This window comes from Mustela lutreola, chromosome 9 (assembly GCF_030435805.1).
Source record: "Mustela lutreola isolate mMusLut2 chromosome 9, mMusLut2.pri, whole genome shotgun sequence".
Lineage (NCBI taxonomy): Eukaryota > Metazoa > Chordata > Mammalia > Carnivora > Mustelidae > Mustela > Mustela lutreola.
The window spans coordinates 96,479,074-96,502,982 of NC_081298.1; the positions used below are offsets into that span (position 1 = coordinate 96,479,074).

Here is a 23,909-nt window from a genome sequence, read left to right on the forward strand (position 1 = left end):
CACAAACAATGCTTTAGTACAAATTAAAAAAAAAAAAAAAAGACCCACTTGGAGGAAACTAAAGCTATTGTGATGGTTCAAAGACTTTGAATAAATGGAAAAATGCTATATAAAAATGAAACATGAAACTAGAAGAAAAGGGATGCCTAGGTTCCTGGGATCAAGCCCCACTTTGGGCTCTCTGCTCAGCAGGGAGTCTGCTTCTCCCTCTCCCTTTGCTCTTCTACCTACTTGTGCTCGCTCTCATTCTCTCTCTTTTTCAAATAAATAAATAATATTTAAAAAAAAAACTAGAAGAAAATATAGGTGTTTATTTCACTCGAAAGAATTGAAAGCATACTCTGCTTAAAAGCAGAAAACGGTCAAAAAACTGGAAGAAATTCATAGTGGCCGTTTTATTTTATTTTATTTTTTAAAAGATTTTATTTATTAGAGAGAGCATGAGCGGGTTGTAGGGGCAGAGGGAGAGGGAGAAGCAGACTCTGTTGAGCAGGATGCCTGATGCGGGGCTCGGTCCCAGGACCCGGAGATCATGACCTGAGCCGAAGGCAGATGATCTACTGACAGCCTCTCAGGCGCCCCTATGGTGGTGGTTTTAATGGTGGAGTTACTGGTGCTTTCCCCCCCATATTTTCCTTTTCTTTTGGATCATAGGTATCAATCTTTTAATTGGTGGAAAACAAATGGATTTTAAACATAACATGTAGTTAAGACCAAGACCAAATCACCAAGCCCTAAACTTGCAGAGATTTCTGAAGATCTGTGAACTTGGGCAGTGTGGGTCCCAGGATAAAATCTGTCTTCTAGCAAACGAACTTCCGCTTGAGAGCAGTGAATTTCAAATCATAATAGCAGCCACTTTGGATGTTTAAAGTGTATCTTGTGGGAAAGGGAGTGAGCATTCTCAGACCAATAAGGAAAAGGAAACCTTTTCTAACCTCATGAAATGGTGCCCTTTGAGCCTTTTTATGACAGGAAGGTGTTAGCTCTTTGTCCTGGTATCTTATCCTCAGATCATCAGCTAGTACAGGAGAAGATAATCTTCCAGTTAAGGGAGCAGATGGTCACCTCTTCCCTGCTTTTAAAGAGCTGTAGGTTCTTCTAATTGAGCACTGTCCCGGAGAACTTCTTACAGTGTATCTTCCCCTTGCAAATATGTTAGCCACTAGCTAGATAGTGGTGGCGTTGAGCCCTTGAAATATGGCTGGTGTGACTGAGGAAGTGACTCTTACATTTTTAAGATTCTGAGTGATTAAGATCCCCACAGGTGGCTAGTGGCTACTGTGTAAGTTGGTGGTACTTCACTGCCTCTCCTTGTTGGCAGCACAGCTGGAAAGGGAGCAGTGCATCGGGGCTGGAGGAGGGAAACCATTTTGCCTTTCCCCCTTCTTAAGCTCTTCCTCCCTTCATCTCTGATGACTGGCCTCCTCTCTTTGCAGAGCTTCTGCAACTTCCTGTTTTTACTATTTCTTCCTATTTTTACTATTTTACACTATTTTTACTAAAGATCATTTTGACATGACTACCAAGAAGGAAGTGCTGGGAATTGGGTTGTATTGTAAATTTTGTCTCTGGTCTGCTTTCCAAGGACAGAACTTGCTGAGTATCTGTCTAGAAACCTTATGTACATATTAAAATACGTGGCTTCTGCTCAGGGTAGTTGGCCCTTATGCATTGGTGATCCTGTTGGCGAGAAGAGCCTTTGGGTTGCCCCAGTCTTCGCTCTTGAGAATGTTTTGGTTCAGAGATGGAGAGTTTCAGCATCTTCTGAGGTTAATTTTGCACGTGACCAGACAGGGATATGATCAGTGCAGGAAATTGTTAGAGCTGGCCCCCTTCTAGGTGGAGGTGGCCTTGTCTTCCTGGATTGCTCCCAGGAAGCATATCTCAGACATCTGGGGAGCCAATGGGCCTCTCAGTCTACTCTATCATCCCCAACCTCTCAGTTCCTTTGTAAATGCAAATACTTTCATAGTTAGTGCAGTGGCTCTCAAAGCACTGCTTCAGGATCACCCGGAGGGCCCCACCCCTACAGCTTCTGATTCGGTGGGTTTGGGTTTGGCCCTAGAATTTACATTTGTAACATGATGGTGGTGATGTTTGTTGTCCCCTGGGAACCCATGGTTTAGTGAAATCTTCTTGCTTCTGTCTGGAGAGGAAAAGGTATGTTCTCATCCACCTTCCACCCCTTCCTTGGCTTTTAATTTTTGCCAACTGGTCAACCTGGCTCTTGGCATCTACTTGGTCTCTTTGGCCTCTGCTTACTTTTTGTACCAGAATGCCCTTTGCCTCACCCTGTAAGCATCTGGGGGGGGGGGGGGTCATTGCCTCTCTTTGAGAATGCTGAGTAGGCAAGAAGGAAGCCATGGGACTGGAGGCCTTGGGGCTGATTGAAAGGCTGGGATAATTGTAAATACAGCTTTTTCTTAGGAGCTGTGGGTCCTGCTTGGCATGGTCACAGTTGTAAGGCTGCCCATCCACAAAACGCTGTTTATTCTTAGTGCTCTTCAGGGACTCACTTGATGTTTCATTTTGAAGTTAGAAAACAAAAGATAACTTCTTTGAAGTGTTCATGGGAAATTACTTTTCCAGCATGGAGGAAAAATATAAGAGTTACTTACAAGTTCATTCATAGAACGCTAACAGGGCTGCTGGAATCCTTCTTGGCAGTGAGATGGGCTGCCCCCCGTCAGCAGTGTACTCATGTCAATGGGGTTCTGTTCTGTTCCAGAGTATGTGACGACTTCTGATCAGCTTTACGTATGATTTCCCCTGCCTCTCTCAGAGTTACTTTGACAGTGGTTTGGATAAACGGTTTGAGTCGAAGACCGTATTTAATAAGCACTAACTAGTGTTAAGCCCTTCTATGCATTGACTCATTTAATCCTTTGGTAACTCTGAGGGCAGGTGCAGTTATCTACCCCCATTTTACAGATGAGCAAATTAAGACTTCTGAGGGGGTAAATATCTTATACACATTCAACTAATTCCTTTCTGAGCTTAAAGTCTAGGTATGCTCTTAATCTCCATGCTGTTCTCCCTTCTCACTCACCTTGCTGTGTCGTGTGCTCTTAGCTGTTTGACCACATTGCGGAATGCCTGGCTAACTTCATGGATAAGCTACAAATCAAAGACAAGAAGCTCCCCTTGGGTTTTACTTTCTCATTCCCCTGCGTCCAAACGAAACTAGATGAGGTAAGATTGAGTTCTTCAGACGCTTCTGTTGCTTCATTGTCTGGGCTGGGAGGTCTGGGATGAACTTTGAGCCAGCTGCTTCTGTGGTTTTTAGAGGCGACTCTGATAGTTGCATGGACAAGGTCTGAGTATTGGGAGTTGTGTCTTGTGGGTGAGTGTGTGCAGGTGTGGGGGGTGTGGTGAAGAAGTATTGGGGAGGGTCTTTATCACCCGTCCTCAAAGGACAGTATGTATGCTATCCATATCCCTTGTAGGGGACAGTGAATAGGAAAGTAGGAACTCCTTTGTTGGAGAATATCATGATACAGCTCCTTGGAAGAGCGATGACTGGGGAGTTCATGATGAGAGTCTCTTATTGTGGCGTTTCTAAAGACTGTTCTTTTCCTCACTTCTTGGAGGCAGTAGATCATGAAGGAGTCATTCATTTAATCTTTCTGGGGCTTCGATGGGGCCCCAATTTCTCTTTCCTAGGCTAGTCAGGAGGCAATATGAATTTAAAAAAAAATTTTTTTTTAAAGATTTTATTTATTTATTTGTCAGAGACAAGCAGGCAGGGTGGCAGGCAGAAGCAGAGAGAGGGGGAAGCAGGCTCCCCGCTGAGCAAGGAGCCCAATGTGGGACTCGATCCCAGCACCCTGGGATCATGACCTGAGCTGAAGGCAGCAGCTTAACCAACTGAGCCATCCAGGTGTCCTGCAGTATAAATATTTTTAAGCATGGTTGTAGGTTAGCTGAGCTCCGTGATTGAGGTCTCCACTTACTAACGGTTGTTTGAGTTGTATGGTCAGAGTTTGGTGAGGAATCAGTATTCATTCCTGGGTCCTTTTTTCAGAGTTTCCTGGTCTCCTGGACCAAGGGGTTCAAGTCCAGTGGTGTGGAAGGCAAAGACGTGGTTACTCTGATCCGGAAGGCCATCCAGAGGAGAGGGGTGAGTAGGGGAGGGCAGGGGTGGGGAGACAGGAGCATGGAGTCTGGAGGCTCTTTATATTCTTTTGGGTCTACTCTGAAATCTTTCCCAGTCTGTCCTCAAATGAACATAAAAACTTTTTTGTAGTCGTTAAGGAGAGATTTTCTTTTCCTTCCCTGCTAGGTTTACCCAATAATAATAACTTTTTCCCAGCTTTACTGAGATACAGTTGACATATGGCAAAATTTAAGGCATGCCTCATAATGACTTGGCATCCATACACTGTGAAATGATTGCCACACACACTGCTGATCTTAATATGTAAGGAGATGCCTCTGGGGTCTTCAGATTATCATGATGGATAATAACCAGTTGCCTTTTGCCTTTGGGGTCTTCAGATTAGCATGGTGGATAAATAATCTCAGCCTTGGTACAAGCAAAAAACCCTTCAGGTTTAAACCTGAAGAAGACCTGATTATCATTTTCAAGTAAGAATGTTGGCATAATGTTGGCATTAGGATGGAATGAGGCAGGATCATGGCCTGGACACAGGGAAGGAGGGAGAGAAAGAAAAGAAGAAGAAGAAGAGAAAGAGGGAGAAGGGGACAGCAGGGGCAAGAGGGGCTCTTGTGCACGCAGTGATGTCAATAGACTTGACCGCAGGGCCGGTGGCCTCCGTGGAGAGGACAGGCAGGGTAGGGAGTGAGTCACTGCTGTCAGACTGGGATCTGGACCCGATTCCCAGCTCTAACCTTCTTTGGCGCCAAGTAGGGTTAGGAAGGGGTAGCCCTGAGCTGTGTGTCTTGCTGCTCTTTCTCTGCATCTTCATAACTGGGACCTTTCTGTGATGGTAGAGACCAGAGCCCCTCTTGCATCCCTGCAGGACTTTGATATTGACATCGTGGCCGTGGTGAACGATACAGTTGGGACCATGATGACCTGTGGTTACGATGACCAGAATTGCGAGATAGGTCTCATTGTAGGTGAGTGAGCACACTGGGTGTGGGGGCTGGTGCTGCCTGACGGATGGGGATGTGGGCTGGAGAGGGAGGAGGGCTCCATAGACTGCATGATTCTTTGTACTTCGTGTTAGAAGATGATGGTACAGTCACTGTGGAGGTGAGCCAGAACCTGTGGGTGGGGGTACTTGTGGATGGGATCATGTTGGGGTGCCTCAGGAGCCTGCACTGAGGAATCCCAGTCTCTCGAGGCAGGCTCAGGGTGCTGGAATAAGAGGGAGATGGGGGCTGGGGAGAGGCCAGTGCAGGTGGGTGCTTAGCAGTCCCTTGTCTCGGCCAGGCACGGGCAGCAATGCCTGCTACATGGAAGAGATGCGCCACATTGACATGGTGGAGGGCGACGAGGGGCGGATGTGTATCAACATGGAATGGGGGGCCTTTGGGGACGACGGCGCACTTGATGACTTCCGCACTGAGTTTGATCAGGAGATCGACATGGGCTCCCTGAACCCCGGGAAGCAACTGTGAGCAGCAACCCCTGTGTGCGGTGGGCTCGTCGGGGTGGGCTCAGGAACCAAGCAGGGGGCTGACCAGGGTGGGGGCGGGTGTGGCTATCACTATTGCTTTATAGTTTTATGTCCCCAAAAGGTTGCCAAGGCACCCCCTGGTGCCTTGAGTGGCGTTCCTCACATGTGTCCTCACTATAAATTGCTGAGAGGGATCTATAATCCAGTAAACAAGTGGGCAAACCAGATTATAGGTAATAATTTGGTTCTGTCCTTCAGAGCCATCATTTTAGAAGGTCATTTCCTAAGTGTTGGCCCTGCTCTCTCCTCCACCCTCAATGTGTCTCTAGAAATAGTTTGTGAGAGACAGAAGAGAAGTCATCTTGGGATGGCCCAGCTTAGGGTCCCGGAAAGCTGTCTCCCTAGCTGCTGCCCCTCCCCCGGCTAGGGACTAGGCTGTGACACTTGGCCTCCTCCACACGGGCTGAGGCTCTGACTCTAGAAGAGCCGCCTGTGAGCTGAGCTGGACCCAGCTGTAGGCAGACTCAAGGCCTCTGGAAAAGCTGGTTTAGGAGCCTCCTCGGCTGCTTCCCTGGACCTGTGGCCCAGCCAGGGTTCCTGGACGGACTGGACCAGGAGGGCCTCCAGTGTTTTGCACCCTGAATGTTATACTCTCCAGCCTGGCCAGACTTGACTTTAGGTACTTTTGATGGTTACAAAACATTATTTCGCTGTCATTATTACACATCAACGTTGGCCCAATGTCCCTATCAAAGATCTTGAAACAGGGATTGCTGTAAGCTCCGAATTACAAAATGTTTTGAGCAATTCAGGCCCCTCTGGTCTTCTCGTTGCTATGACTATTGCAGGAAAGCTTCTGGCATTGATCTCTGCTCAGAGAGGAAAACCCAACTCTGTAAGCCAGCTCAGCAATGGGCTGTCTTTTTCTTTACAGGGAGAGTCCTTGCTTCTTCTAGGCATGGTTTATTTAAGTCAATAGCTTCTCCCACATGCCGAAGCACAAGTCCCCTTACTTGTAACTTTCAGAGAACACACTGGCTGTGTCCGCCATGGCTGGTGAAAATTTATGGGCTGAAAAGTCATTCACTCAATGTCTGACTCCAAGAAGGAGGCACCCCCAAGCCATTCAGAGGAGCTGTACGCCCTTCGAAGTGTCTGCAGACAGAATTGCCAGCCCAGCCTTGGCAACACACCGCTGGCTCAGCCTGAGGCAGATCAAGGGCTGAGAGGACATAGACTGTGACGTGTCAGCCATGGTAGCCCTGGAGTCACTGTTGGGCTCCAGGAGAAACCTTAACCCCCCTCTGGATGTATTTCTAGATAAATATTTTCCTAAATGGTGACTGAAACGAAGTTTTGGTTAAGAAACTGGGGAATAGAAGCTTTTGTAACCACCCGCACTTCCAAGCCCCACGGGACCCGTCCCCTGGCTGTTTGGGAGAAGGTGGAGAGGAGAGGCAGACACACGAGTTGCTTACTGGGTAAAGCCCGGTGACCCCCCCCGCACCACCTGCCTGTGCTGGTGCTTGGACATTTTACATGCACCCTCTGCTCAAGCAAGTTGGCCAGCTCTACCCTGAGCTCCAGTCCTGACATACCTGGCCTTAGGTCTTGAACGAGTCTCTTCTGGAGGGCCTGGCTTCCTCTCTCATAGAGTGTACCAGCCGACATCGTAATCCCTTCACCCCATCCCCCTGGGTTTCTTTGCTGAAGCCCAGCCTAGGTAGTGTCCACTGGCCCTGGGGGAGCCTCCTTTCTAGGCCCCATATCCTTAGGTACCAAGAAAGGGCCCTCTTGGCCACAAAGAATGGTGAAGATTCGGTTCTCGGATCACACCCTTTGAGCCAAAAAGACTGGCTTCTAAAGAAAACAGCATCACCTAGTGTTGAAAAAATAAATTAACTGATACAGATAGCTCTCAGCCTGGGGACAGCCTTTCTAGAACTAATGCCTTTCTCTTGTCACCTGCCTGCTCAGAAACTGCCAACGTGTCCCACTCTCAGATTCCCAGGACCATCTGATGTTCAGAACTTCTTCTCGTCTGTCCCAGGCTGCCCTTCTAATCTTGCCCATCACCCCATCCCTGGGTCATTTGCACCTGCTTTTCTAAAAATCCACAAATGACCTTGCAAAGGGAGGCCAGTGTGAGATGTTGCTGGGCCCATGCTGCTAATTGGGCCATATTGGCCCTTTTCTCTTGGATATAAATATTGAGGCTCCCCGCAATGCCACCCAAGTTAGCACTGCACTGTGCCCCAGCTTCCCTTGTGTGCCTGTTGCCTTCATGGGGAAGTTGGGAGTTCACTGACAGCAAGGACTATTCCTTATTGTTTGGTCTGTATCCTTGCAGATTTGAGAAGATGATCAGTGGGATGTACATGGGGGAACTGGTGAGGCTTATCCTGGTAAAGATGGCCAAGGAAGAGCTGCTTTTCGGGGGGAAGCTCAGCCCAGGGCTTCTTGCCACTGGCCAGTTTGAGACCAAAGACGTTTCAGATATTGAAGGGTAAGCTCCCTCTCTGTTCACTGGGTCTCTGGAAGGGCGGATGGGCCGTTGGGGAATGAGGAACAAGAACTGGCCCTTGACCCTTCAGATTTGGGTAGCAAGAGGGTCTTGTGCAACATGGGTCATGGCAGGCCTCTGGCTTGACTTAAACTTTTCAGATAGTCTCTACCCTTCTCTGCTACCCAAGTGGCTCCTGGTGCTGCATGGGTGGGGCTTGGCTTGATGCCAGAGGCTCCCAGCGGGTCCCTTGATGACACATCTACTTTCTTCTGAAGCGCTGACATTTCTTTCTCTGTTGATGATTCTCCAAAAGGGCTCTGTCCTGACCCCTCCTTCTCTAACAGAAGAATAGGTCTTCGGATGGCCCTGAGATCTACCCATTTAGTTCCAGTAGGTAGAGCAGAGGCCTGCATTTCACAGAGTGGCACGGGTGGGAGTAAGGATAGCCTTGAACCCTGTTTCTCAGTTAACAGTATCCAAAGAGTTGGGCCTGGTTTCCTGTTCTTGAGAATTCCACTTGTCGCTTGAGGAGGCCTCCTTGTTTCAGGGACCAGATGGTGGAGAGGAGGGGACTTTGGTGCTAAAGAGAGCAGTGAAACTGTTCCAGCGACCTCAAGTGGAAACTCTTAAGGGAATTGTGCCTGGAATGGAACAGTGCATACTTGTGAGGCATTTAGCTCCCCTGAGAAGATTGCAGAGTTCACGGCAGCAGACACTAGCACAGTCTATAGAGTAGGTTAAAGCAGTGCCTGCTCTGTGGGGAGAGGCGGTGAGCTGACTGCTTCATAGTGAGAGAACGGGGTGGGATCCCCAGTGGCGTGGCTGGTAGCAGGGACAGTGTTTGCTCTATCCCTAGACGAACAAATATAGCTCGTTCTTCATGTCTCTCTCTCTCTTTCTTCCTCTCTCTTTCTCTCTCTCTCTCAACACACACACACACACACAAACACACACACACACACACAGCTTGGTGTGTGAAGCCATAAGAACAGTGCCTTGTCCTTACATTGTCCTTACATAGTATATACATAAAAAATAATGCTTTTCCCATTGGGAAAAAGAAGCTCCTGAGCACTGTGTGTGTGTATGTGTCTGTGTGTCTGGGAGAAGAGCCTCCTGTTGGTTCTGTTGTGTTTTCCCCTTGTTCTGCCTCCCCATCAGTGGGCGGAGCCACGAACGGGATGTCTGTCCTCTCCGGGCGGTGGTGTTTGCTGGAGCTGAGCAGTTTCCTTGTCGGCTCATAGACCCCCTCCCGCTGGCCCCAGTGGGTCGGACTTGAGCCCATGCACTGTCCTTTTCTTTCCCAGGGAGAAGGATGGCACCCGGAAGGCCCGTGAGGTGCTGGTGCGGCTGGGCCTAGACCCGACACAGGAGGACTGTGTGGCCACTCACCGGATCTGCCAGATCGTGTCCACGCGCTCGGCCAGCCTGTGTGCCGCGACCCTGGCGGCCGTGCTGCGGCGCATCAAGGAGAACAAGGGCGAGGAGCGGCTGCGCTCCACCATTGGGGTGGATGGCTCCGTCTACAAGAAGCACCCGCAGTGAGTCAGCGTGCCCTGGCCCCAGAGCACACCGGGACCCCAACAGGCCTGCGAGAGACCCCAGGGACGCCGTGGCCAGCTCCATTTGGCCTTTTGGGGCCGAGGAGATGGGCCATGGCACTGAGGGGCTTTGCAGAATAAGCTCCCAGCTGGGTGTGTGGGGTTGCGAGGGTAGTTTCCTGGGCAGGGGTGATTTCTGAGGGCTCCCGATGACTGGTGCTCTAACCAGGGCTCTCCTGGCCATGGGGCTCTGTCTGCCACCCTCTTGCTGAGGAGTTCAGGTTTCTCTTACTTGTTTCCTTACTTGTTTGACTCCTCAGTTTCTGGGTGGGCAGTTCAGGTGCTGTGTTCTTTGCTAGAGGGCACTTTGGCTAAGCCTTTCTGGCTGACCTGGGTATTGATTTGATCTCTCTTTTGCGCCCACTTACTATCTCTTTTTCACCGGATATGAGCACCAGTTCATGTGCCTGCATTATCTGAATTGGTTGATGCCAAAGGTCTCACGTGGTCTTCTAGTCCAGGGCTTCAGAGACTTGAATGTGCATGTGAATCACCTGGGGCTCTTGTCAAGAGGCAGATTCTGATTCAGGAGTGTCCAGCCTGGGACCCTGTATCTGGGCCTGTAGGGGGTGCTGCTGCCCACAGACCACCCTGGGAATGTGAAGCCCCAGAGACCGTGGCTCAGCACAGCCATGACCTGAGAATTTCTTGCTGGACACACTTGTTGTCTTGAGCTGTTCAGACACCTTGGGGATTGTCGGCAGAAACTGCCCGAAGAGACCAAAGTTTCTTTTCTCCTTTTTCTGTTCTGGGGTTCTCCCAGGCAGCATCTAATGAAAGGAGCACTAGAGCATGAATTGTAGCTGGTCTCAGAATCCCCTGATTTCAGAGGCTGATGTGTTGGGTGGAGGGGCCGTGGTGTGTGGGATGGGAGGTCCTTGTGTGACTGTGTGCACTGGGCTGTTCCCCTTCCCTCAGCCACAGTGGCCCTATATGGCTATCTGAGCTTGAGCGGTGTTGAGTGCGAACTTGGGCAAGTGGGGAGAGGATATTCAGGGCCACCTCTGCTTCTGCGGGTGCCTCCCGGCCTTGGGGCTGAGGCGGTGAGCCCTTTGTATGTACCCTTGACCCTCACGGCGGACCTCCCTCCTCCCCCATCTCTTCCCCTCAGCTTCGCCAAGCGTCTTCACAAGGCAGTGCGGCGCCTGGTGCCAGACTGCGATGTCCGCTTCCTGCGTTCGGAGGATGGTAGCGGCAAGGGGGCAGCCATGGTGACGGCGGTGGCCTACCGGCTGGCTGACCAGCACCGAGCCCGCCAGAAAACGCTGGAGGCTCTGAAGCTGAGCTGTGAGCAGCTGCTGGAGGTCAAGAGGAGGATGAACGTGGAAATGCAGCGCGGTCTGAGCAAGGAGACGCATGCCCTTGCTCCCGTCAAGATGCTGCCCACATACGTGTGTGCCACGCCTGACGGCACAGGTAGGTTACGGGGCTGCCACCCAGCCCATTGCGGTGGCATTCGTCCTGGTTGGTGTTGATTCCCCGGGAGGGCTCCCTTTGCCGTAGCTCTGGGTATTGGGACCAGAATATGTTTCTTTAGCTGCAGTATTAGAAAATTCCAGTGTTCAAGAATTTCAGCCCAGGCGTTCCTCTGCTACAAACTGAAAAATACTTAATAATGATAAACACTTACTAAATGCCTACAGTGGGTCAAACGCTTCTGTGAGCATTTTACACACATAAGTAATTTATTTCATCTTTAACTGTTAGCAGACTCGTAATTAATTTTTGTTAACAAACTAATAACATTTGTCATAAAACTGAGGTACAGAGAAATGAAGAAACCTGATAGTTTCCCACGGCTGGAAAACAGCAGAGCTGGGATTTGAACCCAGGAATTTTGGTTCCAGGGCCAGTTGGCCCATGAGCTCAATTGGGTCCACTGCCAGTTTTTTTGTTTGTTTGTTTGTTTGTTTGTTTTGTTTTTAAATAAAGTTTGACCAATATACAGCTGTGCTGGTTTGTTCACATACTGTTATGACCACTCTGCGCTACTGTGACAACATGTGGTTACAGCAGGGACTGTGCCTCACAATACCTAAAAGGTTTACAGCCCAACACTTCACAGGAAAATACTGCTCACCCATGGTCTGGGTCTGCACATTAAGAAATGGTGGTCTTTTCCCAGTGCAACGAGAGCTAACATTGGGCAGGCCAGCATCACACAGCTGGTGCAGGTGACAGGCAGAGACCAGGCCACGGTGCCTGCTCTACCCTCTCTTGACCCCGTGGGCTTGAGAGAGTGACTCAGCTTAGCTCAGCCAGGTCTCCCTCCTCCGTTTGAGGAAAAGGCAGTGTCTCCTCCTCAGGGCTGCCTCAGGGTTGCTGGAGGAGTGTGCGTGAGGCACGCAGCTCGTTACCTATGATTGCCCAACAGAGGAGGGTTTTCTTGTGTGAAAAGAATTCCCTTCTGTTTCCTTTGAAGAGTTGGCTTCTGCTGTTTCTTCTCTATTCTAGAAGCTAAGAGGAGGTGGCTTTTGATTTAGCATGAATGACACATTTAGATTTTTTTCCCCAAGGTTATTAGAGAGAGAGAGAGAGAGAGCATGTGCATGAGAGAGAACACAAACAGGGAGGAGGGGCTGAGAGAGAGGGAGAAGCAGACTCCGCTGAGCAGGGAGCTTGATGCGGGGCTTGATCTCAGGACCCGCGGGGCTTGATCTCAGGACCCTGGGACCATGACCCGAGCCGAAGGCAGACACTTAATCAACTGAGCCACCCAGGTGCCCCTAGATATTTTTTTGAGTGTACTGTATCACAGATCACAATCTCCAGTGTCCTGTGGAGCTAGCTCACTGTGACTTCTGGGGCCACCTGACCTCATCTGAGGATCACTACGGAGGCAGCAGGATCTCATCCCAGGGATCTTATTTTCTTTCCTGTTCGGTGGAACACACAGTCCATCTCCCCTGAGTGGGTTGGGGCTGACAGGAGAGGTCTGTGTTAGGGAAAAGGGCCTTAGACCATCCCTTTCTGTGGTGTTGACATACTGACGCTCCAGCCCGTCACCCTCCTGGGTTTGTTTATTTTTCAGAGAAAGGTGACTTCCTGGCTTTGGACCTCGGGGGCACCAATTTCCGGGTCCTGCTGGTGCGTGTGAGGAATGGAAAGCGGCGCGGCGTGGAGATGCACAACAAGATCTACTCTATCCCGCAGGAGGTCATGCACGGCACAGGGGACGAGGTGAGACTAGGCGTGTGTCCCCTCGGGGAGGGGACCCCAGTGGATACCCATTCTCGCCCGGGAGGACGGTGCTTCCTCTCAGCCATGGTCCCAGGGAAGGGCAGGGGGCCTGGGGCTCTGGCCTGGTCTCCCCCGCCCCTAGGTTTGTGCCTGAGCGTGAGTTTGTCCCCATTGGAGCCCCGGGCTCGCGGCCAGGCGCTGTGGGGGGGCCAGCCTACCCTGGCTGGGGCCCCTCCCTCACTGCCTCACTTGTCCCTGCAGCTCTTCGACCACATTGTCCAGTGCATCGCCGACTTCCTGGAATACATGGGCATGAAGGGCGTGTCCTTGCCTCTGGGTTTCACCTTCTCCTTCCCCTGCCAGCAGAACAGCCTGGATGAGGTAACAGAGTCTCCCGGGGCGCCGGCCTCTGGGCTTTATTGACTCTAGCCCAGCCTGGGTTTGGAACTGGGGAGAAGGTTGAGTTGAGAGGAGGCAAAGACGGGCATGAGCCAGCAGTCATGGTAGCCGGCCTCATGGTGGGCTTGGAGATTACTTAGGGCACAGTCTTCGGGGAAATGAAGATGGTGCTTACCAAAATACAGAGGACAAACGTTTTTACAGCATTTGACGCCAGGCATGGTACTAGGCTCCCTATGTGTGTCACCTCATTTAACGCTCACGGCAACCATATAAGGTAGGTAGGTGTTTGCATGCCCATCTTGCAGGAAGGAAAACAGTCTACAGAGATGCCAGGTGTCTTGCCCTAGATCAGAAGGCTTGGGAGTGGCCAAGCCAGGATTTCAGTTCTGGTTCCTGATCCCCGAGTCTGTGTTCTCAGGGAAGCTCACCAGCTCCTGCAAGATATTTTCATTCACCTCCTGGCGTTCAGATGCCCCGGTGTTTCTCTTGTCGTAGCTTTGCTTTTCATGCCTTTTCCGCCAGCCTTGCGTGAGTGAAGCAGGCAGGCTGAGAGCTGTGCGCTCTGCTGTTCTGGTCACGGTGTGTTGTGAACAGAGGGGAGCTGAGTCCTGTGCTTGGGCTTGTTCTGGGCGGACAGTCGGTGTACGAGATGTTAGGATACTGTTGTCTAAGCAGTTGTTTCCCTTCTCGATTGGTCCTGTAGAACAGGAGCGTGCACACATGTTTACACATGCACAGAGTGGCCAGGGTCCACAAGGCCTGGTCCCTGCTTTAGGGGCTGAGGCACGAACTGTGCTGACGGCAAGTAAGCAAGGGTGGGAAGGCGTGAGCTGCTGGTGGGAATGGGGCAGCGACAGGGGGCCAGAGCTCCGAGGATACGCATTGTGATGTTAACGTGAGCACATACCCGGTGAGCATGGAGACTTGGATCGTCTTCCAAGTCCAAAGGAGTGGATGGGGAAGAAGGGCAGGTAGGCCTGGCCATGTGCAGGAGAGGACAGAGGTGGGAAAGGTCCCAGGTACAGGGAGCTTGGTCCGGTGGAGAAGAAAGGCCAGCATTTGGTGTAGGGTTTTAGAATAGGGCCTCCATGTTGCTCAGCTGAGTTTTGTAAGTGCTTCCTCCTCTTCCCCTCAGCTGAATTCATCGTGTGCCCCATCTGCTGAAGGCTTTGGGGGTGTCCGACAATGAAAAATCTTGCCTAATGTAGTATTTCCCAACACCTGTGTCATCGTGTGTCTGCTGTCCCTAAGGCAGTGTTGGTTTTCACTTTCTTGTTCTTGACTGGTTTTATTGAGCTGGTAACATGCATGCCATAGAGGTTTAAGGAGTCCAGCACCACAAAAAGTTTAGTTAGCATCTGCCATCCCCTATAGAGACAAAACAAGAAAAAAAAAAAGAATTAAAAAGTGGGCCTTTTTTTTTTTTCTTATAAGAACTTTAAGGATCTTCTCTTTCACAGTTTTCAAATATATTGTATAGGAATGTTTCTGTTTGCCTCAATTTACCAAAGGGAACATAGAGATACATACTTACGTGATACTTAGTGAAACATTGCTTATTATAATGAAAACATTAGGAACAAACCCAGTTGTTCGACACTTGGGAAATAGTTAACAAATTCCAAGCCATCCACTGTCTCGTATCAATAACTAGTTTTTTGTTGTTGTTGTTTTTTTTTTAAGAAATTTCAATGATGGGGGCGCCTGGGTGGTTCAGTGGGTTAAGCCTCTGCCTTGGGCTCAGGTCATGATCTCAGGGTCTTGGGATCGAGTCCCACATTGGGCTCTCTGCCCAGCAGGGAGCCTGCTTCCTCCTCTCTCTCTGCCTGCCTCTCTGCCTACTTGTGATCTCTCTCTGCCAAATAAATAAATAAAATCTTAAAAAAAAAAAAAAAAAAAGAAATTTCAATGATGGGGGAAAAAAATTGATGGTAAGACCCAAATTTTTTAAGAATAAGTTGGTCTCTACAATATAAAAACCCACAGAAACTGCAATTCATAAAACTTTTCCTACTGAAATATTTTTAAATAAACATGCCTTCCTTTTCATGCTAACATGTATGTATTTTGAAGTATTTATCAGGTGACCCAAGAACACCTTCACTGTTTTACCCGAATGATAAGATTCTGGGTCATTGTATCAGGTTTCATTCCATATGTTCTAAGTTTCTGTAGGGAGCATGTATATATTTTAACATTATAAAAATTAAGAGCAGATAAAGTGGGAGCTGGGTTCTCTCTGTCATTCCATCTGTCTGTAAGCTGGGTTCTGCTCTGCTAAGATACCCTGTTGAGTGGGAAATCAGCAGGTGCCACGGCCCAGAGACCTCAAGCTGCCTTAACCACCTGGTGGCCTGGGGCGTGTCTCCCTGCAGCAGAGGCCTCTGCGTGTGTTACTATAAAGGACCACCTGACATAATGTCATTTGATCATTCTGTAAACTTGAAAGTGCCAAATACAGAATTTAATTAGGGACACGGAGCTAACCTGTGGGCAAGACAGTCAGGTGGAGATGAGCACACAGTCACTAGGGTGTAGGTATGCAAAGCCGGACGTTAGCTTGTTTTCCAAAAGTCCTGGGATTGGAGCACAGTGTGACACAGCCAGGCTGACTTGTGGTTCCAAACTCGCCTGGGCTGTAAAATGCCAAGGTCGTGGTGAGGCCAGGCAAGGCTTGGAGAAACCCAGATGTGGGTGGATAGTGAGCCTCCAGCCCGCTTATGGATTCTGGCCTTGCAGGAAGGGCCCCAGGAACCCTGAGTGCCTCTTTCCTGATGGGCTGCAGCGGTAGAGAGGGACCAGGGGACAATACACAAGTCAGTTCTCCCACATGTAAAACCACCACGTATCCATCTGTTCCCCAGAGGGCCCTGCGACACAGCGGACGGCCACATTAGAGATGAGTGGCTTACCGTGGTCTGTGAGGAGAGGAGAGCACGTCCCTCCCTGGGGTGGTGTGAAGCCTGGCTGTCACTCAGCTAGGGTCAGGGCACTCATTCATGCCCGGGGAGTTTGACAATTAAGAAACATACTCTGACTTCTGATGTAAGTATAGGACAATGACAGAGCAAACTGCTTTTCCAGTGAAAGAAACAGGTATAGAGCTTGGCTCCATGGCTGGGGCAGTGGTGTGGTGCTTAGGGCTCATGGAATTGGGGTACCTGGGCCTTCCCCTTGGCTTTGGGCCTTGGGCAGCTTACCCCAGAGCTGTAGTTGCCTAGAAAAGAGGCCTCATGATGACATTTCACCACTTTGCTGTGAGGAGTAAATGATGGAATGCGTGCCTGGCAGGTGCGCCGTTGCGTGTGGGGTGACCGTTGGTCACTGAAGGGGGGACCGTACTACTTGGTGGTGAGGTTGGGAACCGGGGACACAGCCAGGCTGCGGGGAAGGCTCACATGTCCTCTGATAGCCTCCTCTATGGTCCTGTGTGATTTTCTTTCTTTCTTTTTTTTTTTTTTAGAGCATCCTCCTCAAGTGGACTAAAGGCTTCAAGGCATCGGGCTGCGAGGGTGAGGACGTGGTCACGCTGCTGAAGGAGGCCATCCACCGGCGAGAGGTGGGACAGGCGCAGGACGAGGCCCCGAATGACCTTGTTCAGAAAGCGGGGAGACGCTGGGAGCAGGCGTGTGGGTTAGGGGGAGAGTGAACGTGATCCTTCAGTGATGATTGAGTGTCCCCTGTGTGTCAGGCCTTGCTCTTGGCACTGGGGACTCAGGAATGACCACAACAAACTCTTGAGCTATAAACAAACCCATGAGCTAATGTCAGGTGCTGTCGCACCGGGACAAGAAAGGAAGTCGGGTGAGGACAGGGTAGTGGTCTGGAGAAGGGCACTCTTAATAGCACAACCGGGGAACCTCCCTGAGGAGGTGACACTTGAGCCCCTAGGGGGCACGAATGAAAAGAGAGAACGAGCCATGCTGTATAAGGTACACTTCATATACACACCAATTTCCCTTGCGAGCGTCTGAAGGAAAATGTTGGGGTTCGTTTGCCCCCTCAGGAGTTTGACCTGGACGTGGTTGCTGTGGTGAATGACACGGTTGGCACGATGATGACCTGTGGCTATGAGGACCCTCACTGCGAAGTCGGCCTCATCGTAGGTAAGGACCTGGCTCGGGACCCACAGGCTCGCGTGGAAGGAGGACGGGGCCGGCTGAGGGGCTGACGCGTTTGTGATCGGCAGGCACGGGCAGCAACGCCTGCTACATGGAGGAGATGCGGAACGTGGAGCTGGTGGAGGGGGAAGAGGGCCGCATGTGTGTCAACATGGAGTGGGGGGCCTTCGGGGACAACGGATGCCTCGACGACTTCCGCACGGAATTTGATGTGGCCGTGGATGAGCTCTCCCTCAACCCCGGCAGACAGAGGTGGGTGCCCCAGGGCGTGTGGGTCCTGGTACATGTCTGTGAGGGGCTGCGAGTAAGCACTGGAAGGTAGTGAGCCCAGAAGATGGGAACGATCCCAGGGAACCCCACGGGCCTCAGGCAGGCGCTGTGGCCAGTGTTGCCAAAGGCCACGGGTCAGGGTGTGCAGACAGCAGCTGTCCTGCCCAAGCCAATCAAGCAGCACGTCCTTTCCCGCCCAAGGGATCCAGCATGCCTTCTCCTTGCTAATGCCCAGGGCGCCTCCCTCTCCCCTCCGTAACCTCCGTGAATGTTACTGGCATTGCAGGTTCGAGAAAATGATCAGCGGAATGTACCTGGGTGAGATCGTCCGAAACATCCTCATCGACTTCACCAAGCGTGGGCTCCTCTTCCGTGGCCGCATCTCAGAACGACTCAAGACAAGAGGGATCTTTGAGACCAAGTTCCTGTCTCAGATTGAGAGGTGAGAATTAGGGCTCAGGGTTGGGTGGGACCTCTGTCCTCCCTTTCCTGGGACAGCAAGCCGAAGGGTTTCCAGACCCCAAGTAAGACCAGGGATATGGCTTCTATTACAGGTCAGTTTGGTTGCAGACAGCCATACTGTACTGTTTATTGAGTAACGCATGGATAGTTGGCATTTTAAGCATGAGAAATCCTGCTGAGTTGCCAGGAGTCCTTGCAAAGTAGTATTGTTGGGTTTTAGGCCAACTCTCAAAGGTGGGAAGATAACCTGTGCACTGGCAATAAATTGGGAATGCACAGAGGATGTGGCCTGTTCGTGCCTGGCAGGAGGGTGCTTCTGACCATGGCCTCGGTGATGGGAGAAGCAGGGCCGAGTGAGGGCTGGCGCGCCTGGCGGTCAGAAATCAGGCTGTGCGGTGGCTTTTTAGAACATAGGCTCCCTCCTCGCGGCCAGTAATGGCAGCAGGTCCACTGCAAATTAGAACAGGGCCTCTCGGAGCCCTTCACATATGACTGCTGTGCATCACTCTCTGGTGCGTGGGAAAGCAGGAGGCAGGCGGGCGGCCGGGTTGGGGACCATAGTGCTTCTGCACCAGTGAAGAGAAGGCATATGTTCACGTCTGTGTGTCCGTTTGCGTGCAGGGGGCCGATTCCCAAGACAGTTCCCTTGATAGAATAACAAGTATATTCTTACAATTTGATTCATGTCTTGTTTCATGAAGAGTGTGTGCGAGTTGCCATCAGACCCCCCCCTGGGAGGGGGAGTAGAGCTGGAGTGAGGATCTGTGCTGGGAGGTAGGGGGTGCCTGTCCTCTTGACCCGGGAACAACGTGGAGGAGATGGGTAGGAAAGAGCTTTGCAGCTGAAAATACCAACTGCCGGCATCCGCACTACCTTTATTCTTGCCGAACAAGTGGAACACTAGACGGTGACTTTCCCTAGACTGTTCTCTTGAGTACCAGCTGTGGAGAGCAGTGCCGTGCCTCACGTGGGCCAGGTGGAAATAGGAGCTGTGTCTTGGCATTGCTGTCACACCCAGGGGATCCAGTGGGATGAGCGTTGGTTTCTGGACCAACTTCAAGAACAGGAGGCACCTGGTGGGGGCCGCTGCCAGGCAAGACCCCTGGCGTGTGGGCTGCCAGCCACTCATGTATGTGACTGACCGCTCGCTGTACTCCCCCCCCCTACTCCGCAGTGACTGCCTGGCGCTGCTGCAGGTCCGTGCCATCCTGCATCACCTGGGGCTTGAGAGCACCTGTGACGACAGCATCATTGTCAAGGAGGTGTGCATCGTGGTGGCGCGGCGGGCAGCCCAGCTCTGTGGCGCAGGCATGGCCGCTGTGGTAGACAAGATACGAGAAAACCGGGGGCTGGACACCCTCAAAGTGACCGTAGGCGTGGATGGGACCCTGTACAAGCTGCATCCCCAGTGAGTACCTGACCTCACGCCACGCTCTCCCATCTCTCGCTCTGTCCAGCTCTTTCCTTACCCACCCCCCCCCCCGCCATTTTACAGCAAACCGTCTAATGTTCAAGTGAGTGTTCGTAGCATAGACGCTTGAGTTTAAAGGTTAATAACCAGAAGTAGGCCTGTGTTTGACCACTCAGCCTGTAGAACTCAGTATCACACCCCTGACCCCTGCTGGGGGAAGGTCCTCTGGTGACTCGGTCCCTAGCTGCCTTTCCCTGTATGTCTGTTTGCACCGTACTGTTTGGTTTTCCTTAAATTTGAACCAGTTGTGAGGGGAATCCCCCTGGGCATCTCTCCTTTCGGGACTGGCTTCTCCGACACAGAATGTATAGTTTTGAGATGCATCCACCTGGAGGGGTGGGATCGTAGTTTGTGAATTTTCCAGGCTGTGGAGCATATCTTTGAACGAGTATACTACTGCTAATGGATATTGGGTTATTTCTAGATTGTGTCTGTTAAAAACAGTGCTCCTGAGAACATTCTGGGAAGGTATGCTGGAGTTCCAGAGTGGGGTATTTTCTGCAGTCTTGCATGGGGGCTGGCTGACTAGAGCCATGACACTTTTTGTAAATAAAGTTTTATTGGAATTCGGCCCTGCCTACTCACGTTCATGTTGTCTCTGGCTGCTTTCACGCCACGGTGACAGAGTAGTCACCCACAAGGCGGAAAGTATCTACTGTCTGGCTCTTGATAGAAAGTGTGTTCCTTGAACCTCCCAGCCCCAGTGTGGAAGCACCGAATTCCCTTTTCTTTCTACACTTACCCCTGTCTTTCCGTCTCCCTTTTTCACTCATTTGCATATGTTTTGAGTAAATCATCCTGAATTCAAGAATTGCACCAATCCCCCCCCCCCCCCCAAGCTTCCCTGCTCAAAGTTAAAAGAATAGAGCTGTGGACGCCTGGATGGCTCAGTGGGTTAAGCTGCTGCCTTCAGCTCAGGTCGTGATCTTAGGATCCTGGGATCGAGTCCCGCATTGGGCTCTCTGCTCAGCAGGGAGCCTGCTTCCTCCTCTCTCTCTCTGCCTGCCTCTCTGCCTGCTTGTGATTTCTCTCTGTCAAATAAATAAAATCTTTAAAAAAAAAAAAAAATAGAGCTGTTACCCTGGTCTGGGCAGTAGGTGGAAAGGAGTGAGGACAGAGAGACTCCTTGATGGAAATGTTGCCTCAGAGAGAAGCTTGCTTTTCCAAGCCCATTCTCTTGTTGATCGGTGCCTCGTAAGTGGGAATCTTCGTCCCAGATGAGAGTTGGGGAGGGGGACAGAAGTCAAGCTCCTGATGCTAGGTGTGTTCCATAGATGACGAGGGCATCGCCGTAACCAATACCCATTAGCTTTACAATAAAACTGCAGCATACTCATTCAAAGATACGCTCCACAGCCTGGAAAATTCACAAACTGCAATCCCATACTTGCATGTGGATGCATCTCAAAACTTATATGCTGTGGGGAGAAGCCAGTCCCGAAAGGAGAGAGGGCAGGAATTCTCCTCACGACAGGTTCAAATCGAAAGAAAACCAAACAGTATGGTATCCTGCTGTGTTGGGGACATGGTGACTGTCTCTTTCTCTGATCCCATACTGAAAGCTCGATGATCACCATAATGTGCCAACAGCAAGCTCCTGAGCCTGCTCCTTTCATCTTTAATGGCATTTTGGATTAGATGTGGGTCTGCTTGAGTCCATACTCCTGGAAAATCAAGTATTACATGCATGAGGCTTGGTCTTCCAGAGTTCGTGAATAGGCTATGTACTTCCACAGGGCACACCTGTGGTGCCCATGACCCTTGACCCTGTCTTCCACTGGTGAATTTTAAGAACACAACCCCAGAATCTCAGACAGTTGCCTCCCAGCGGCTCTCTGCTCCCACTTGGCCCACTGTGACATAGACTTGGGGCATGTTGCCAGCCGCTCGAAGCCGTGGTTTTCTGATACACACAATAATAGCGTTTAATACGTGATAGCTATCCTTTTGCTCACCTCAGTAATTCCAGGATCACTTCCTAGGATCTCACCTTGGGGGACATACATCAATCACGACTGAGGTGTTCTTTTCTCCCCCTGTGTCTTCCTCCCCATGTTTGCAGCTTTGCCCAAGTGATGCACGAGACGGTAAAGGACCTGGCTCCGAAATGTGACGTGTCCTTCCTGGAGTCAGAGGACGGCAGCGGGAAGGGGGCAGCGCTCATCACTGCTGTGGCCTGCCGCATCCGCGATGCTGGCCAGCGGTAGAGGCGGAAGGGACTTACTCTGGTTCCCCGTCTTCCCTGCTTTAAATTATAAAATGTCACCCCGTGTGTCATAGATGGGCCCCTGGGCATCTCCTTGGCAGAGAGGGGACTGGGTGTGGTCTCTCTAGATACTCACTGTTGAGTTTAGTGCCCAAGTCTTGGCCCTCCCAAGATCCGTATGTTTTGAAATAAGGACTTGTTTATACTTGTCACAACTGTTCCTACTGGTTCTTTGAAAACTCAAGACAGATTTTAACTTTTAGTCCTCCCCCTGGCCAAATTCCACGTCCCTGCTTAATCCTGCAGGATGGGGACACTAATGAGAAGATACGGTGGCCTCCCCATGGACTCTGAGCACAGTATTTCTAGGTGAAGAGCAGTCCCCGCTCAGAGGCTGATAATGTTTCTCCTCTGAGATCTGGAGGGACCGCCACTCACTTGAGCCTGATTCTCCCACAGGCAGAAGGGGCAGGGGTAAGAGAAGACCAGCAATGGGGGATCCATGGATAGCCACGTGGCACCCCCTCTTTAACCTCCTTTACGTGCCTGGTGAGTTCCAGGAGAGGCTTATCTCTGGAATTACAGCATCCTGAATCCGAGAAAGCAACACCAAGGCCACACGTGGGTTCCTGAGTCATCCATGAGCAATGGACCTTTGGGGGCAGGGAGACTTTTTGTCTGTTTTTAAAAATATTTCCTGCAGAAATGGAAACAACTCTTACTTTCATTTTAATTTATGTTTGAAATTTATTTAGTTCATGAAGTACATCCGTTCCTTTACCTTGACACTGTATGTAATGATTTGTTATATGTAATGTATTTATATGTCAGTGTGTGATGTACATAAACACAGAGTCTTTCCAGACTTGGCCTCTGGAGTAGACGAGCGTCACTAGAGGATGGAAGGTGAAGATACTGACAGGTTACTAGAAATACCTCATTCGCCTGCGAGAAGAGAAGGGAAGCCCCTTCAGGGTGAGTGAATGGCCAAGTAGCTCCTTCCCGGCTCCTTTTTAACCTGCAGACCGGAAACCATGGATGGCAGGGCACAGTGAGGGAAGCTGGGTCTATGGATGGAAGAAACTGCAGCAACTGGCTGCTCTCTGTAGACCTTCCTGGGGCACCAGAACACGGGCTCTTAACCAAAGCAGACAGGAATCCTTTCAGACAGGCTCGCTTAAGAATTGTTTATTCTTAGGTCAGTCAGTATTTTTAAGCTCTCTGAGAAGATAAAGGAAGCCACCAAGAGCATTTCTTAAAAAATTCTGTCTCCCTGTTAATAGCAAACCAAAACCAAACAATGAAACAATCAAATGCAGAAAACCTCAGGGACAACACCTTTAAAGGCGGATTTGTGCCCTCCCGGCAAAACTGATGTGTTTTGTAAATGTTTTTTTAAGAAGCGTTGTCCAAGGACTTCTGGAGGCTGAGCTGTTTTTGTACACAGTATTTATTTCCAACTGTTGATGGGGGTGAGGGGAGTGGGGTGGCCTGAGATCTTCCATGCTCTACCTTTCAGGGGTACAGTTAATTCTGAACCCAAAGGCCACTTCCTCCCTAAAATACGCACACCCTCACACTGCAACTACACGGTAAAGAGGGAATAGCCCTAGAACACTATTGAGTAGGAGTCAAGGATCACAACAAGGAAGCAAAAACAGGGCTGAGTAGCACCCGACTTTGCACATTTATCATACTTGTACTAAGAATGTCTAGATCCGAGTATCACTAAAGAACGCCCAAGAAGTAGAGATGAATTTTAACTTTTAAACTTGAAAATTAGGCTCTGTCTGTGAAATTGCACCTTTTTTTTTTTTTAAAGGTAGAGCTGTGTGTGTGTGCGTGTGGCTATTCAAAATATGTTGTTGGTTTCCAAAATGGAAAATGCATTTTGAACGTCTGTGTTCCCACAGTTAGGTGACCGTTCCTTGCTGATGCTGCTTTGCCTGGTGTAAACACAGTCTCAGTCTTTAGTTGGGATGTGTTGAATCTCAAATCTTTGAGCACTCAGTCTAATAAACGTGTTGTCATGTATAGTAAAGAGCTAGTTGAATTAACTATGTGATGTTAACTATTAATAAATTTTAACATTTTTCAAAATA

At 50.2% G+C, this 23,909-nt stretch overlaps 1 protein-coding gene across 1 annotated transcript in view; it reads left to right on the top strand.

Moving 5' to 3' along the window:
* Positions 1-23,909, top strand: part of HK2 (hexokinase 2) — a 60,660-nt gene extending 36,751 nt beyond the window's left edge. The window contains exons 4-18 of the mRNA XM_059188165.1: positions 3,076-3,195; positions 4,028-4,123; positions 4,986-5,085; positions 5,402-5,585; positions 7,939-8,094; positions 9,402-9,635; positions 10,807-11,111; positions 12,727-12,875; positions 13,137-13,256; positions 16,741-16,836; positions 17,284-17,383; positions 17,467-17,650; positions 17,955-18,110; positions 19,305-19,538; positions 21,664-23,909. Of these exons, the coding sequence (XP_059044148.1) occupies positions 3,076-3,195; positions 4,028-4,123; positions 4,986-5,085; positions 5,402-5,585; positions 7,939-8,094; positions 9,402-9,635; positions 10,807-11,111; positions 12,727-12,875; positions 13,137-13,256; positions 16,741-16,836; positions 17,284-17,383; positions 17,467-17,650; positions 17,955-18,110; positions 19,305-19,538; positions 21,664-21,808 (2,379 nt within the window). The 3' untranslated portion in view covers positions 21,809-23,909. The remainder of the gene's footprint in view (positions 1-3,075; positions 3,196-4,027; positions 4,124-4,985; positions 5,086-5,401; positions 5,586-7,938; positions 8,095-9,401; positions 9,636-10,806; positions 11,112-12,726; positions 12,876-13,136; positions 13,257-16,740; positions 16,837-17,283; positions 17,384-17,466; positions 17,651-17,954; positions 18,111-19,304; positions 19,539-21,663) is intronic.